Source organism: Pectinophora gossypiella, chromosome 20 (genome assembly GCF_024362695.1).
Source record: "Pectinophora gossypiella chromosome 20, ilPecGoss1.1, whole genome shotgun sequence".
In the NCBI taxonomy this organism is placed as follows: domain Eukaryota; kingdom Metazoa; phylum Arthropoda; class Insecta; order Lepidoptera; family Gelechiidae; genus Pectinophora; species Pectinophora gossypiella.
This window is the reverse complement of record NC_065423.1, coordinates 11,000,563-11,017,533: the sequence shown is the minus strand read 5'-3', so window position 1 is coordinate 11,017,533 and position 16,971 is coordinate 11,000,563. Positions and strand designations below refer to the sequence as shown.

General features: G+C 41.2%; 1 protein-coding gene across 4 annotated transcripts in view; it reads left to right on the top strand.

Moving 5' to 3' along the window:
* Positions 1–16,971, top strand: part of LOC126376202 (Fanconi anemia group J protein homolog) — an 84,985-nt gene that overhangs the window by 62,649 nt on the left and 5,365 nt on the right. Inside the window, exons 5-17 of one of the 4 annotated variants that reach the window (XM_050023446.1) lie at positions 1,700–1,880; positions 4,933–5,182; positions 5,853–6,110; positions 8,274–8,393; positions 8,984–9,078; positions 10,427–10,554; positions 11,416–11,529; positions 12,298–12,425; positions 12,941–12,955; positions 13,323–13,514; positions 14,283–14,467; positions 15,392–15,485; positions 16,620–16,733. In XM_050023446.1, the coding sequence (XP_049879403.1) occupies positions 1,700–1,880; positions 4,933–5,182; positions 5,853–6,110; positions 8,274–8,393; positions 8,984–9,078; positions 10,427–10,554; positions 11,416–11,529; positions 12,298–12,425; positions 12,941–12,955; positions 13,323–13,514; positions 14,283–14,467; positions 15,392–15,485; positions 16,620–16,733 (1,874 nt within the window). Of the gene's footprint in view, positions 1–1,696; positions 1,881–4,932; positions 5,183–5,852; positions 6,111–8,273; positions 8,394–8,983; positions 9,079–10,426; positions 10,555–11,415; positions 11,530–12,297; positions 12,426–12,940; positions 12,956–13,322; positions 13,515–14,282; positions 14,468–15,391; positions 15,486–16,619; positions 16,734–16,971 lie in introns of all 4 variants that reach the window. The other 3 variants (XM_050023448.1, XM_050023445.1, XM_050023447.1) reach the window with 3 other exon arrangements.

The window sequence follows — 16,971 nt, the reverse complement described above, 5'->3', positions numbered from 1 at the left end:
TCACTGTTTTGAGACAAATGTGTGTTTAGGGTTGGAGTACATTTAGCGTTTAAAAACTAAAAATTGGCGCCTATCCTTAAACTTTTTGTTTTTTATTTCAATACTGTGACTTTGGGACGTCTGAAAAAAGGTTTTTTTTCTAAAACGTATGGATACTTCGCCCACAGAAGCCGCCCAAGTTGTGGCATTGCTGGATTCTGGCCTTAGTCAGCGTGTTGTGGCTGCAAGACTGCATCTAAGCCTGTCATCTGTTCATAGAGTCTATAAACGTTATCGGGAGACTGGTTTGTTCACGCGCCGTTCAGGATCTGGCAGGAATCGGGTCACTTCTGAGCGAGATGATCGATTTATTGTAACAACTTCTTTAAGAAATCGACGCCTTAACGCTTTTCAACTGCAGCAGCGGCTTCGTGTTGTACGAAGGGTGGCTGTAAGTGACTCTACAATTAGAAGAAGGTTGAAGGATCGTGGACTGGTACCGCATAAGCCAGCAAATGGGCCGAAATTAACTGCAGACCATCGAAGAGCGCGCCTTAACTTTGCACGTGAGCACCTAAATTGGTCATACCTACAGTGGAGCAAAGTTCTCTTTTCTGATGAGTGTAAAATTATGCTGTATGGTAACGACGGAAGGAACAAGGTCTACAGAAGAGACGGAGAACGCTATGCACAATGCTGCATTGAAGAAAAGGTCAGCTATGGTGGCGGTTCGTGGACGGTTTGGGGAGGAATCAGCGCCGACGGTAAGACAGAGCTTGCTTTCGTGTCTGGGCCACGTCTGCCTGCACTAAACTGTCATCGGTACGTCGAAGAGTGTCTCGAGCCTCATGTGATGCCCTATGCACATTTTATTGGCAACGGCTTCATATTCATGCACGACAATGCTAGGGCTCACACCGCGGGCGTCGTACGAGATTATCTTAACGAAGTCGATATCTCTATTATGGAATGGCCAGCAAGAAGCCGGGACATGAATCCCATTGAACATCTGTGGGATGAATTAAAGAGACGAATTCGAGCAAGAGATCCTGCCCCAGAAACACTTAGCCAGCTGCAAGATGCAATCCAAGAGGAATGGGACAATATACCACAGCATGTGATCGTGACTCTCATCCGATCGATGAAGAACCGTATGGAAGCAGTAATTAGAGCTCGGGGAGGGAATACAAGTTATTAAATAAACGTTTTTTAGCTTTTTTTTTCATTTACGTGTGTTGTTTTATCCATTTCCTTTATACTCCATACGGAATAAAAATGACTCATTTAACAAAATACGAAACCTATGAAAAATTCATTTAAATTTAGAACATTAACATTAAGATTTGATAAGCTCATATTACTCACTATTAAACGACATTTAACATTTATTCCTAAATGTACACATTTTTCTGATAATCCTGACAAAACGTAAACTTGCAAGGTGTTTCGATTTTTTTGATGAGAAGTGTATTTAAATAGGCTTTACACTTAAAAAAATCACTGAACTAATTAATTGCGTACACATTATTTTTACATTAACACTTAGTCTAGGTTAAATTTTATTGCAAATTATTAGCATGTTTTGATGAATAAGTTTCAATAAATTCGTCGTGTCTTATTAAGTGTCCAATCATCTTGCTTCTTCTGTCCTCAATAACTCTCAATATTTGTAAGATTTTATGAATGACCATATTTATATGTATGTGTAACTTATCAGCAGGATCATCTTACAACGACGAAGTGAAGATCCACAAGCGACGTCGTCTTAACGGCAGCGGCGACGGCTCCAACACTAACAGCCCCAGCAAGCTGGCTGCGGACACCACTCCTCAGAAACTGGTTGCGGTCACTCCTGAAAAGACTATCAACCCGGTAGATGCTGGAACCCCTCCTAATGTTCGGTATGGATTTATGAATATTTTTTTGTGTGTGTGTGTGGTTTGGTTTGTGCGTGAGTTTGTGTTGTATATTTTCTTTTGACACTCATATTTGTATAGAATAAAAAATAGAATGTATAGATATAATCGTGCTGATTCCTGCACACACCATCTAATTTTATTTTAAGTTATACCTGTCATTTTCTTATCCGCCGAAAAGGAAAGGGACGGATAATCGACAGGCATACAATTTATGGAACACACGTCAATTTTACGCAGAAAAAAACCTTCCCAAAATTGTATATTGGTCAATAATCCGACAGAATTAAGTTGATAGCACACGTCAATCGGATTGCATATGAGCGAGATGCCTATTATATTCGCTCGGGTTATTCTTTCATTTTAAAATTAACAGTTGTCAATCATTCGTCCCTCTCCTTTTCGGCGGATAAGAAAATGACGGGTATAACTTAAAATAAAATTAATCTTATTATTATTCTGCGTTTCATTTTTAAATTTAAATTAAGTACTTACTATATTCAGACGATAGGAACCCTTGGGAATAACCGTGTGCGAATAAAAATGAGGCAGCAATTTTTTTTTTAATTTTGAGAACGTCTAGGGCCCTGTACTACAGAGACGGAGGACATGAGCCCTAGTACGGCATTGAAATAGACTAGTCTGGGCGCCATCACACTCGCGTCAGACAGAGTACTGCGGGGCGGAAGGCAAGAGGGAAACCACTGCCCTATTTGTCCCTAAAAGTAGCATGGAGAATGCTACACCGACAAGAGCATGGCGGCTCTTAAATTAGTGAGGATAACTTTACCTCGACCTCAGCTATACAGGTAGTGTTCGGAACAGATTAAAGAGAAGGCGAACGTCGTCTCTTATAAGGAAGTGAAAGATTTGGCGTTTGATAGACAAGAATGGAGAATGCTACACCGACAAGAGCGTGGCTCTCAAATTGATTATGGTACAGATTGTGAGGAGCCGTAGTACTTTTAGGCGGATGAGACATTCGACAAAAAATATATTTATGCAAAAAATTACGATTCAAATTGTGACCCAGTTAATAAAATATTTTTTTAAGTTTGTCATCTCGTACTGTATTGCCTTGATTAGAATTCAATACTTGGCCGGACAATTGAACCCCGTATCCCGTGCAAAAAGGATGCATTCATTATCATTGTCGCATTTTGTTTTTTCATTCCTTTTTTCTGTTTAAATGCTGATTTATGTATATACTTTTTTTAATTATGGAGTGTGAGTGTTACTCAAGAAGCTTGAGTGAGGTAGGAACATTCTGTTGTATTAAGTAAGTAGATGTAGAAATCTTTTTTTTATTTTTTTTGTTTTGTTTATTAGTTGTAGTATCATTAAAATGTAGTTTGTGCGTTGCATTTAGTATTCATTGATTCGAAACCTGACCAGTAATATAATATTTAGACACGGAGAAAAGGAGTCCTAGTACGGCTTTGAAATGGACTCTGGGCGCCATCCCACTCGCGTCAGTCAGAGTACTGCGGCGCGGAAAGCAAGAGGGTAACCACTGCCCTGTTTTTCCCTAAAAAATTAACACGGAGAATGCTACACCAAGAGCGTGGCTCTAATATAAACACACAATATAAGCGCTATGATCAATCAGTCAGTCTTGTTAGAAAAGAGTATTTAATATCGTAATATCAATTTAATTCTTGCTACGTAACTAGTTTCGTGAGAAGAAAAAATATTCCTTGTACATAACTAGTTTCGTAGCAAGACATTTTTTCTTCTCATGTAACTGGTTACATAGCAATGGTTTCGCAGGCGGCCGAAGGGGATTTTTTAAACCTAATTTAATATGCTCTCTCTCTCTCTCTCTCTCTCTCTCTCTCTCTCTCTCTCTCTCTCTCTCTCTCCTTGGCATTTATTATTTCCATCTGATGGTGGGGTCTGCCTTCTTCATCTTTCTCTTCCATTTCGCTCTATCGGACGTGTCGTTCTCGGAGACACATTGCACATGCACAGGTCCTTTTTGACCACATCCGCCCATTTTGTTTTTGGTCGTCCTCTTGGTCTAAGCCCTGGTATGTTTAGATTGGCTGTAACATTACCCATATAATCTGGAGGTCTTCTTTTTACGTGCCCAAACCAACGGAGCCTGCTCTCATGTAGCTTTACGGAGATGTCGCGTACGCTGACTGCCGCGCACGTATTCGTTACGGATTTTGTCGAGGCTCGTCACTCCGCACATCCACCGAAGCATTTTCATTTCAGCAACTTGAATGGTCTGGACTTGGCCCTGACTAAAACTAATTTAATATGCTATGATGCCTCAAAGTGGCGATTTTTTTTCTATATTTCTGATCAGGTTTTACTTAGTTTGATAAGTAGATAGTAAGTAGTACAGTAAGATAATGTGTATTATTTTGTTAACGAGAGGGTTTCTATGTATAATCCACACTGACATTATAAATACGAAACTAACTCTATCAGTCTGACGAAACATATTTTATAATAGGCTAGTTTCCAATTAGTCAAATCAGTTACTTTTTACTAAACGTCAAAACACGAAATTACTATGGAATTTCTATGAAAAAGCAACCTTTGACGTCACAGAACAACGTGACAAAATGTCGCACTCATTATTACATTTTTCTAAATAAGTTAAATAGAAAAAAGGAAATGTTTTTCGTTAGTTCTAGATCTGTCTTCATTTAGTAATCAGAATTTCATAATTTATCTTGTACCTAGTACACAACCCGATTGGTTAAGCGATTTAAGCGTGAAAGGTAACAGACAGACTGCTAAGGAGTGGAATTCTCTGCCGTCTTCTGCATTTCCGAACGCATATAACCCGGGTGCTTTCAAGGCCAGAGTGAACAGGCACCTTCTGGGCGAGCTCGCTCCATCTTAGGCCTCGTCAATGCCTTCGGGCAAGTCTGGGGCCAAGAGCAAACCCATCAAAGGTAAAAAAAACAGACAGAAGTTATCTTCGAATTTATACTATTGGTATGGATTGAGAAAGTGATAATATATATAGTAGCATTGCATGATATGAGGTGATGGGTAACTCGAGGGTGGTTGGTTCCAGGGCGCTGTACCACCTGGTGGATCAGCTCCAACTCAGGACATCCATGACCGTTAATTGCAGAGTGCCAATCATATACTACGGAGCCAGGACTCATAAGCAGCTGCAGCAAGTTATCAAGGAGTTCAGCAGAACGGCCTATTGCGGGTCCGCGAAGATGAGCATATTGTCCAGCAGGGATTACAGCTGTATAAGGGAGTTTGACAGGAACCTTTGGACCTCTAAAAATGATATGTGCCGGGGATGTATAAAGGTTAGTGGTCTTGCTTTGTCGTTTTACATCATAGTAAAAAGGTCGATTAATTGTTTCAAATTATAATCCTCTCAGACGACGCCCTGAGCCGACGTTCGCGCCTAACTGAGCACCCTCAGGCCTGTTGGCTTAGGGTGAGATCCCTATCTCACCCGGTACAAAAAAATTAGGCAGCTGAGGGCAGCGCTCCTCATTTATTCAGTACTTGATGCCATATGCTGCAAATCAACAACAAGACACGTCAAAAGAAGGTCTCATTCTCAAAATATATAAAAATTAAGTAAATTAAAAACTAAACTAAACATGTAAAGCAATTTAAACAAAGTACTCAAAACGTATATTTACCAAATTGGAGATGTCCTTATAAAAGGTTCAGTACGATCTGCTCTGCACCGGCGTGAATGTATAAAACAATTGATGAATGTGGAGGAAGCAAGAGAAGTGTGTCGGGATCGAAGCAAATGGGATTCCATAGTCTCTGCTGACCCTGATGGGAAATAGGCGTGAGTTTATGTATGTATGTATGTACTCAAAACGTGTGATCATGTATGAAGATTTTAAAGAGAGTAGAACAAGCGAAAGTTGTGTCAGGATCGTAGCAAATGGAGATCAGCGGTTTCAAGGGACTCACAATGGAAAATACCTAAACATATGTACCAAAACCTTTCAGGGAGAAGTTCCGCTCACGGACAACTCTTCGATGCAAACTTCAGCCAGGAAGAAAGGGGAGAGCAACTGCAAATACTTTGACAACAAACTGGCGTTGACCCACGACCAGCTGGGGCCGGCCTTTGACCTCGAGGATTTGCTAGCCGCTGGTCGAGAGAAGGACGCGTGTCCATACTACGCTGCCAGGGCCATGGCCATGAATGCACAGATCGTCTTCTGCCCCTACAACTACCTCATCGAGCCCAGCATCAGGAGTGCCGTGAGTATTGCCCACCGGGGTATGTTGGGCCAAAGGGCAGAATGTCCAATGTGTCAAAATGCCAAGGAAATAATGTCCTTTTGTTAAAATGCCCAGTGGTCTTAACATCCAGGTGACTTAAAACCAAATTGTTAAAAAGACAAACTGATATTAAGTCCATTTGTCAAAATATCCTATTGTTAAAATGCCCAGTTGTCATAACATCCATGTGTCAAAACAACAAATTGTTAAAATGTCAATTTGTCATTATGTCCAGTTATCAAAACACCCAATAGATAATATGCGCAGCTGTCATAATGTTGAATATCAAAACACCCAATAGCCGAAACGTCTAGTTGTTATAATGTCCAGTTACTGGAACCACAAATCAATTGTTAATTACCCTCCATCTATGCAATTTCTTAGAGCCTTATCACATTTGCGATGTGCGAGCGAATTTCTCATACAAAACTCGTACGCGGCGAACTCGCTGCGTCTTCGCCTTCATATCATCTGGACATTATGACTCCTTGAACATTCTGACTCTTGTACGTATTGACCAAAAGTCTTTATATCATATGGACATTATGAGTCCTTGGACCATCTGACCCTTGGACATATTGACTTATAGACTTTTTAACGTCTAGACGTTATGGCTACTTGGACCCTCTGACCCTTGGACATATTGCCTTATAGACTTTTTGACGTATGGACATTATGGCTCCTTGGACATTATGGCCCTTGGACGTATTGAGCTATAGACTTTTTAACGTCTGGGCATTATGACCCCTTGGACATTCTGCCCTTTGGCCCAACATACCCCGGTGGGGAGTATTGGCTTAGGATGCTGCTTGTTTCTTACAAGCTGTATCTTTTTCTCTCTAGTGAGTTGTGTCTGGGTTACTATTGAGCCGCTAAATCCTTCTATCGTGTGGGTTGTGAGGTGAATTACCAACCTCATCAACCCTACTGTCAGGGTTATTATTGAGCCCAAAAGCCCTTGAGATGGTTCATGTAACGACTGCATACTTATTTAAGTAAATAGCAGCCGGGACCGACTGATTAATATGCCCTCCGATGTACTGAACATTTGGACAATCGGGTGATCAACCAACAATGCCAAACTTGGGATCACAATGTGATTTTTATGACATGTCCCCATCGGATTCAAACTCGGAACATCTGGATCGTGAGCCAACGCTTAACCAGTACACCATGGAGTGCATGCAGACAGGACTCTCGGGTCTCCTCGGCGCCCCGAATGTGTTGTCAAAGTCACAGTATAAAGAATAATGCTTCATATAGAACGGTAACTCTCCAACCCGCACCAATTTGTATCAGGCGCCGAGCTAGATTCTGGGTCTAACTTTAGTCTAAATAGCCGTAAGCCGCTAAGGAGTGAGGAGGAGCACGCAGACTGTCTGTCTCGCCCGCACTTACGCGGTTAGGTCACATACACGCCCTCTCTTACTCACTCACACACCCTTACACACCCTCACACACAAGCGTACATTATAAGTTAATTTTATATTCTTCTTTTGTATGTTACCTAAAGCTGTGACCAGAATTGAGAATGCTACACCGACAAGAGCATTACTCCCTAGCATTACTCCGTTCTTCACACGGTCCGCTAACCTAACCTGAAGATTTGCTAGGTCCGGTTTTTTACAGAAGCGACTGCTTGTCTTACCTTCCAACCCGCGAAGGGAAAACCAGTTCAATATAGGTTAGGTCACATACCTCCGAAATGCATTTCTTGGGAATGTGGGTTTCCTCACGTTTTCCGACCAAACAAGAGTGTGGTTCTTAAATTAATGCTGATGATGACCTAAGGCTATACGTATGTACTAAGTTTGTGTATATAACTGTATATCTGATCTGGATACTGCTTCTCCCCGATGTTGTGGTGGGTGAGAGTCTGCGTGAAGTCCTCCACCTCCCAAGTATGTACAGCTTCGTTGAAGTTCGCCGGCTTGTTGATAAACTATGGTAGCTGGTTCACGAACCTAACCACCATTCACATTAACCATATTAGTAATAAATTAAATAAAAGGGGTGTGATTAAATGACGAATGCTGTACGCTAGGAGACAAACAAGGCGAGCCCTAAGTCAGGGGAGGAAAGAAGGTACTTACCCAGTAGGCGTACTATAAAGTAAAGAGATTCGTTTGTTGCTCATTGCAGATGCAAATCGACTTGAAGGACAACATCCTGATCATCGATGAGGCGCACAACATCGAGGACATCTGCCGCGACGCTGCCTCCTTCACCATCACACAGGAGAACATCCAGGCCTGCATTCTGGTTGGTTCACGTCAAAAGTTTTCTACCCTTAAAGTTCTTTACCTACCCCAATGTTGGTAGATACCACGATATTTCTTACTACGATCTTGACGCTTTCACTTCTTCCACACATAACATAAGCTCACGATAATAACCCAATTGGCGTAGTCAAAGGTACATAGCAAGATGAACCACCCACACCTCACCGCGCTTTCTGTTAGACCTTTATAGGTGGTGAGCCGAGCCGTATCGGCGTCTATAATGGTGAAAACTTCGCTTATAATAAATTAATAACTCATTGGTGTATGACTGGTACAGGACCGCATTCAGATAATTCGCTTCCTTCACTCTTTTCAAAATCTTCATAAATGCTCATACAACCAAATTATGTCTATCAGTCCCAAAAATTGTGGGCATGATGAAAACAATTATATTTTCTTCAATAACTTGTTTACTTTTATTTACCTTACTTTTATGCACAAAAACCTACAACGACCTACTTGACAAACTTTTTAATTGGTTCGTGAATCATAAGCTTCTTTAAATTTCTTTGCTTTGCTGTATAAACTAACCTTATAAACAAACTTATATCAGCACTTATCGTGTTTCAGGAGTTGGAAATAGCAACCAAATATCGCTACGCCAACCAAGACGCTATGAGCTACTTCGATTATTTGCTCAACGCTCTTAAAAACTGGGATCAGTGGTCAGTATGGAACTATATACCTATTGGTGCTAATTCCTGTAAATACCATCTAATTTTATTTTAAGTTATATCTGTCATTTTCTTATCCGCCGAAAAGGAAAGGGACGGGTAATCGACAAGCATAAAATTTATGGAACACACGTCAATTTTAAGCACAAATCTAAACCAACCGTCTAAAAATTTTACATCCGTCAATAACCCGACACAGTTAAGTAGACAGCACGTCAAACGGATTGAATACCATTTGATTCGCCCGGGTTATTCATTCATTTACTCATTCTTCCTAAAATTAAGAGCTGTGAATCATCCGTCCCTTTCCTTTTCGACAGATATGAAAATGACAGATATAACTTAAAATAAAATTAGGCGGTGTCTGCAGGAATCGGGGCCATTACTTATATAAAAATAATGGCGAAAGTTGAGCCGTGGTAGCCCAGTTGGTAGAACGCTTGCCTCTCACTTTCAGGTCTTAGGTTCGAATCCAGCACAGGCCTAAACCAATGATTGTCGAATTTGTTTTCGAATTCACATTTGGATAATAAATGATCATCACGTGCTCAGCGGTGAAGGAAAACATCGTGAGGAAACCCACATTCCCTAGAAATGCATTTTCGGAGGTATGTGACCTAACCTGTGTTGGGCTAGTTTTCTCTTCGCGGGTTGGAAGGTCAGACAGGCAGTCGCTTCTGTAAAAAGCCGGACCGGCCAAATCTTCAGGTTAGGTAAGCGGACTCTGTGAAAAACGGGATGATGCTAGGGGGATGGCAAATAATAACCGGGACCAATGGTTTAACGTGCCATCTGAAGCACTTTATTCTATGACAGTAGAAGTTGACACTTTGACAAGAGCTGCAAACGTAGAACCTGTAGGGTTCTTCGGTAATTAATAAACTGTTTCGTATACTTTTCTCTCTCTTTATTTAAGAGTTGCGCTCTTGTCGGTGGAGTAATCGCCATTACTCCATAGATAGGGCGTGTAGAACGGTGGTTACCCCAATCGCCTTCCGTTCCGCAGTACACCGACCAAATTCTCAATCGGTGATGTACTAGCTAGAGCTCTACCAGAATCCATTTCCTCGGCCTCAAACCAGTACTGATACCGCTGCTGCCCGGCATCAGGGGTGCGCTTTTGAAGTAGCGGCGCCTATACTTTTACTAGCCTTTTATTTCCAAAACTACATGGTTTCAATATCGGATTTAACCACCGCGTACACAGTAATCATTTTGACACTGACAGTGGCAGACGTCTGAAGGACATCCGGGAATAGGGACGCTTTACATCTCTACAGACCCGTGCGGGTCTTTTATTTTCATTGTTACTAATATGGTTAATGTGAATGGTGGTCAGGTTCGTGAACCAGCAACCATGGGTTATCAACAAGCCGGTAAACTTCAACGAAGCTGTGCATACTTGGGAGGTGGAGGAATTCACGCAGACCCTCAACCACCACAACATCGGGGAGAAGCAGTATCCAGGTCAGATATACAGTTATATACACAAACTTAATATATATGTATAGCCTTAGGTCATCATCATCATTAATTTAAGAACCACACTCTTGTGGTCGGAAAATGTGAGGAAACTCATATTCCCAAGAAATGTATTTCGGAGGTATGTGATCTAACCTGTATTCGGCTGGTTTTCCCTGCGCGGGTTGGAAGGTCAGACAAGCAGTCGCTTCTGTAAAAAACCGGCCCTGTCAAATCTTCAGGTTAGGTAAGCGGACCCTGTGAAGAACGGAGTAACGCTGGGGAGATGATGATGATGATGTTCTTTTCGGTGTAGCATTCTCAATTCTGGTCACAACTTTAGGTAACATACAAAAGAAGAATGTAAAATTAACTTGTGTGTGAGGGTGTGTGTGTGTGAGTAAGAGAGAGCGGGTAATGGTGTGTGAGTGAATAAGAGAGGGTGTGTAAAAGTGTGTACTTCTGATTACTTGTGTGGTTGACTTGAGAATTACAGGCTCGGGCGTGAATTTGTGTGTGTACGTGGCCCATAATCCCAAATAGGATGGGCAGAACAACAAGTAATCTTAAGACAACTTGCAGCTATTTTTTCATAATCCTCTCTGATGATCTTACATTTTAACTAAACATTTAAATAGTTAAATGTACTTAATTTATGTAGGTAATTCTTTTAATTATTTATTTTGTTAGAATGCACTAACCCGCTATTATTATATTTGTACAAAATTTGAAAAAACTCAAAGGTTGCCTTGAAGAAATTGCTGCATGTGCAATAAGGCCGCCTGTTGTGCTTTTCTGCATATGCTGTCAATAAAGTGTTTTATTTATCTATCTATCTACGTAAACATTTTTTTTATTTTCTTTCAGAGTTCACAAATGCAGCGGAGGTCCTCTGCCGCCGTCTGCGTGAGAACCCGCAGGCGCTGAAAGGGGTTACACAGACCACCGGCACACTCATAGAGTCTCTCGACACTGTACTTGGTAAGACATATTCACAATATGGTTAATGAGTATTTAAATAAATGAAAAAAAAAAATAAAATAAAAAAAAACCCCGACCAAAAAGAGTGCTCAATTATTATGACAAAAGGTTAAAAATGCTAAACCCTATATAAAGCAAAAAATAACTTATCCCACATATGCTTGCAAGCAAACTGAGCTTGTAACATTCCTATCACACTTAACAAATGACCTGATGACCTTGAAGACCTGAACCGATTTCCACCAAACATAGCTAAGAACACTCTCGACTTATATACCTTTCAAACAAAAAAAACCGCAATAAAATCGGATCATCCGTTTGGGAGCTACGATGCCACAGCCAGACACATACACATTTACACAGACACGCCAAACTTATAACACCCCGTCGTTTTTGCGTTGGGGGTTAAAATGGGAATGCATAGAAATAACCACGAAGCAATTCATCTAAAAAAGCAATATTGCAATACGCTTGTTTCCAACTAGTCAATAAAATCAGTTACATTTTCTAAACGTCAAAACTCGAAATTACAATGGAATTTGTATGAAAAAGCACACTCTGACACGGGAAATGCATTTTCGGAGATATATGACCTAACCTGTATAACCTATATGGGCCTGGTTTTCGCTTCGCGGGTTGGAAGGTCAGACAGGCAGTCGCTTCTGTAAAAAAACCGACCTGTCAAATCCAGGTTAGATACGACGACCCTGAGAAAAACGGGACAAAGCTAGGGAGATGATGATTAATCTTAAAACGTATATTTTGTAGGTTATGTGTTCCGGGAGCAAGGCAAATACAAGGATGACTTCAAGCCGGCACTCGTGCGCACCGTGCAGGGCAAAACGGAGCGACACGACGCCCGCGCCGGTCTGTGGAGGACCTCGGAGTTCAATAATGTAAGGAAGGACGCAGTTTATAATCTTATGGTAGTTACCAACTAGTCAAATCAGTTACTTTTTACTAAACGTCATAACACGAAATTACTATGGAATTGTATCGTAGGTCAAAGATAAATTATTTATCAAATAAAGACACGTCTAAACTGTCGACAATATAATAAATTAAATGAAAAATAAAATGAAATAAATTTAATACATACAAAAATAAACTCACGTATATTTCCCATCGGGGTAAGCAGAGACTATGGCATTCCATTTGCTTCGATCCTGACACACTTCTCTTGCTTCCTCCGCATTCATCAATCGTTACACCCGGCGTGCGAGTAGATCGTACTTAACCTTTTCTAAGGACATCTCCAATTTGGTCAATGTCCTTCTAGGTCTTCCTCTGCCAGCCCTACCATCAACCTACGCTTCATATACCGCTTTCGTAATCCTATTATCCTTCATCCGCTTATAACTAAAAAATAAATAAAAAAATGAATATTATTATTTTTATTTTCATGCCACAGAGCAATCGGCGGGGCGTGAGTATGGTTTTACGTGTTTGTAGTTAAAATAATTTAGATGATTATCGTAGTTAGTTAGTTACCGTACACTTTTAGTCACACTTTCTCACAAACTAACATGACATAAATATTCTGTGTAAACATAACACGATTATAGAATCACATACAGGGTGTTAGTGATATCGTAACGAATAAGTATTAATATAACCCATTAAAGTTAATGGGTTATATTAAGACCATGATTCTGAGTTGGTATCAAGTGGAATTTTCCGTCGCAAATGTATGGAACTTCTTCTATCGTGTGGGTTGTGAGGTAGAATACCACACGATAAGAAGAAAAGGAAGAATACTCCGAGTCAATATGTTATGTACATTTATGTTACAGTGGGTGGAGAAGGCAAGCTTATCCTTACGCCTGGTATGCCTGAACCCTGGTATAGTTTTCGCGGGTTTAAAGTCGGCGCGCTGCATCGTGCTCTCTTCAGGCACGCTCACACCGCTAATCTCACTGCACTCGGAGCTCGACACTCACTTCCCGCTGTGCGTGAGCCCCAAACACGTCATACCGCAAGATCGGGTCAGTTCATTTCACATCATCAGCCCATTAACGTCCCCACTGCTGGGGCACGGGCCTTCCCTATGGATGGATAGGAAGATCGGGCCTTAAACCACCACGCGGGCCCAGTGCGGATTGATGGTTATTAACGACTGCTAATGCAGCCGGAACCAACGGCTTAACGTGCCTTCTGAAACACGGAGGAGCTCGAGATGAAAACTTTTTTTTGTGGTCACCCATCCTATGACCGGCCTTTACGAAAGTTGCTTAACTTCAACAATCGCAGACCCAGCGCGTTTACCGCTGCGCCACCGAGCTCCTCCGCAGTTCATTTATTTAATTAAAAAAAAACTAAACGCTATAAAGAGAATGCCGTGGTAGCCCAGTTGGTAGAACGCTTGCCTCTCACTTTGAGGTCGCAGGTTCGAATTCATGTTTGGATCATAAATGATTACCACGTGCTCAGTGGTGAAGGAAAACATCGTGAGGAAACCCACAAGTCAAGAATCCCGAGAAATGTATGCAAGGATGTGACCTAACCTGTATTGGGCTGGTTTTCCCTTCGCGGGTTGGAAGGTCGGACAGGCAGTCGCTTCTGTAAAAATCCGGACCTGTCAAATTTTCAGGTTAGGTAAACGGACCCCGTGAAAATGGTATACGGGGAAATGATGAATATATTTTTTTAGTTTTATATAATCACGGCGTGGCGTTCTAAATCTAAACATGTTTTTTTTTAAATCATATTTTTTTTATATTTTTTTATTGTTTTTCTTTTATTTTTATGTGTAGATATGGATAGGCACACTGACAACATGCCCGGATGGGCAGCCGCTGGAGTGTACCAATAACCGCACCCGCCTGCCCGCCCTGCAGGACGCGCTGGGCGCGAGCATCCTGTGGGTGAGCCAGGTCACGCCGCACGGCGTGCTGTGCTTCCTGCCTTCATACCAGCTCATGACGACCCTGCATACCAGGTTAGTACTACAGAACAAACAGCCTACTTACGTCCCACTGCTGGGCACAGGCCTCCCCTCAGCCAACTGGAGGGGGTATGGAGCATACTCCACTGCGCTGCTCCACTGCAGCTGGACGTGTTTTACGACTAATAGCCTGGATCTACGGCTTAACGTGCCCTCCGAAGCACGGAATCGTCTTATGTCTTCGGACAATCAGATGATTCAAGTCTCCAATGTCCTTAAACAAACAAAGGACAGTCTCACAAAGTGATTTCGACAATGTCCCCATCGGGAATCGAACCAAGATCTCCAGATCTCCCAACGCTTTAACCACTAAACACCACTCCACAACGACCTCACGGAGGGTGTACCAAAATTTTGTATCACTAATTTAAGAGCCACGCTCTTGTCGGTGTAGCATTCTCTATGCTATTATTTTAGGGAAAAATTGGGCAGTGGTTTCCCTCTTGCTTTCCACTCTATATACAGGGTGTAAGTGACATCGTAACGAATAATGAGGGGGATGATTCAGCTCATTATTCCGAGTTAATATCAAGTGGAATTTTCTATCGCAAAAGTGTAGAATTTAAAATAATTTAAAAAAACACAAAAAAAAAACATGTATTGTCAACGACACCACGAAACCGCACCACTGTGGTGGTGTGGAATAATGAGTTGAATCATCCTGTATATAGGGCGGAAGGCAAGAGGGAAACCACTGCCCAATTTTTCCGTAAAATAGTAGCGTGGAGAATGCTACACCGACAAGAGCGTGGCTCTTAAATTAGTGATACTAAATATTAGTACACCCTCCATGAGGTTGTTGTAGTGGTGTCGTTGACAATACATGAAGAAAAAAACCATGAATTTTGCAACGGAAAAGAAGCGAAATGTATGCTAAGTGCAATCACGGATTCTATTAAACTCTCTTTTTTATTCCAGGTGGCAAGAAACAGGTCTGTGGCGGAAGTTATGCGACATCAAACACGTGTTCATGGAGAGTAGGAACGTTAGAGATCACAACGACAATATGGATGTGAGTATACCGTTTGGAGGGACTTTCTAGGCCGCGTTCCTCAAAGAAAATACAGATGGCGCTGTGAAATGTTTCATCGTTTAATCTTCTAATTTAATGGATAACAGACATAAACATCTTTCATCTTTGTTACTGGCAAATGATGACCCTTGTTATTACAGCCAGACACTTGTTATTTTACATTATTACGGACAGAGAACCAGTAAATATTTAGTACCATCTGTATATAACGGATTACCTTCGACCGTAGTAACTGGAAACATTTCTAAAGTTGTTTTTAGACAAAAATGTAAAGCTTTTTACTTGAATGAACTGGTATCAACAATTTTGGATTAAAATATTGAACCCGAATTGTTAACGTAATCGTAAACTTAGCATCTACTTCTGAAAGTAATATAACTATTAAAATAAAATGTGGAAAAAAGAAAAATGGAGTGACCTATCTGCCAACAAACTGCTGTGCAGTTTGGCGGACGGTACCGATGTACACACCTACATTTTTGAAATAAATCTTTAAAATTTAAATTTAATTTTTTTTTTGTGGTGAAGATGTGTCCCTACCATTGTACTCCCAAAGGCCCACATACTAACATCAGTAAGCAGTAAGTTACACCTGTCAATTTCTTATCCGTTGAAAAAGAAAGGGACGAGTAATCGACAGGCATAAAATTTATGGAATACACGTACGGCCAATAACCCGACAGAGTTAAGTAGACAGCACGTCAAACGGATTACATACCAGCGAGATGCCTATTTTATTCGCCCGGGTTATTCATTCGTTTTAAAATTAACTTGTTGACAATCATCCGTCCCTTTCCTTTTCGACAGATAAGAAAATGACGGATATAACTTAAAATAAAATTAGGCGGTGTCTGCAGGAATCGGGGCCATTATCAATCACAGTACTTATATTACACATTCAAAAAATATTTACACAGTTTTTAGGTACTCCGTTATATGCCTACCGCGGTAAAATCAATAAAATGTAGTTATAATTAAGAAAAACGTAGTCATCAACAGCAGCCGTTTTAAACCGAAAAAAATAGTTTATTTCGGTTTAAAACGGCTTTTTTCGTTTTAAACGGATTGGTTTAAATGGTTTTTTTTAAAAACTGGCCTTACATCTATGTACAGGACTATTACAAGTACGTGGGCACGAGTAAGGGCGCGCTGCTGTTCGCCGTGTACCGCGGGAAGGTGTCCGAGGGTATGGACTTCAAGGACCACCAGGCCCGAGCCGTCATCACGGTCAGTACTGTCAAGGAACTTTCATAAGCTCACGATCAAGATAAATTTATCTTCCTGAGATGGAGCGAGCTCGCCCAGAAGGTGCCTGTTCACTCTGGCCTTGAAAGCACCCGGGTTGTATGTATTCGGAAATACAGAAGACGGCAGAGAATTCCACTCCTTACCAGTCTGTCTGTCTGTTACCTTTTCACGCTTAAATCGCTTAATCATTTCATATCGCTTAATATTCTGATTACTA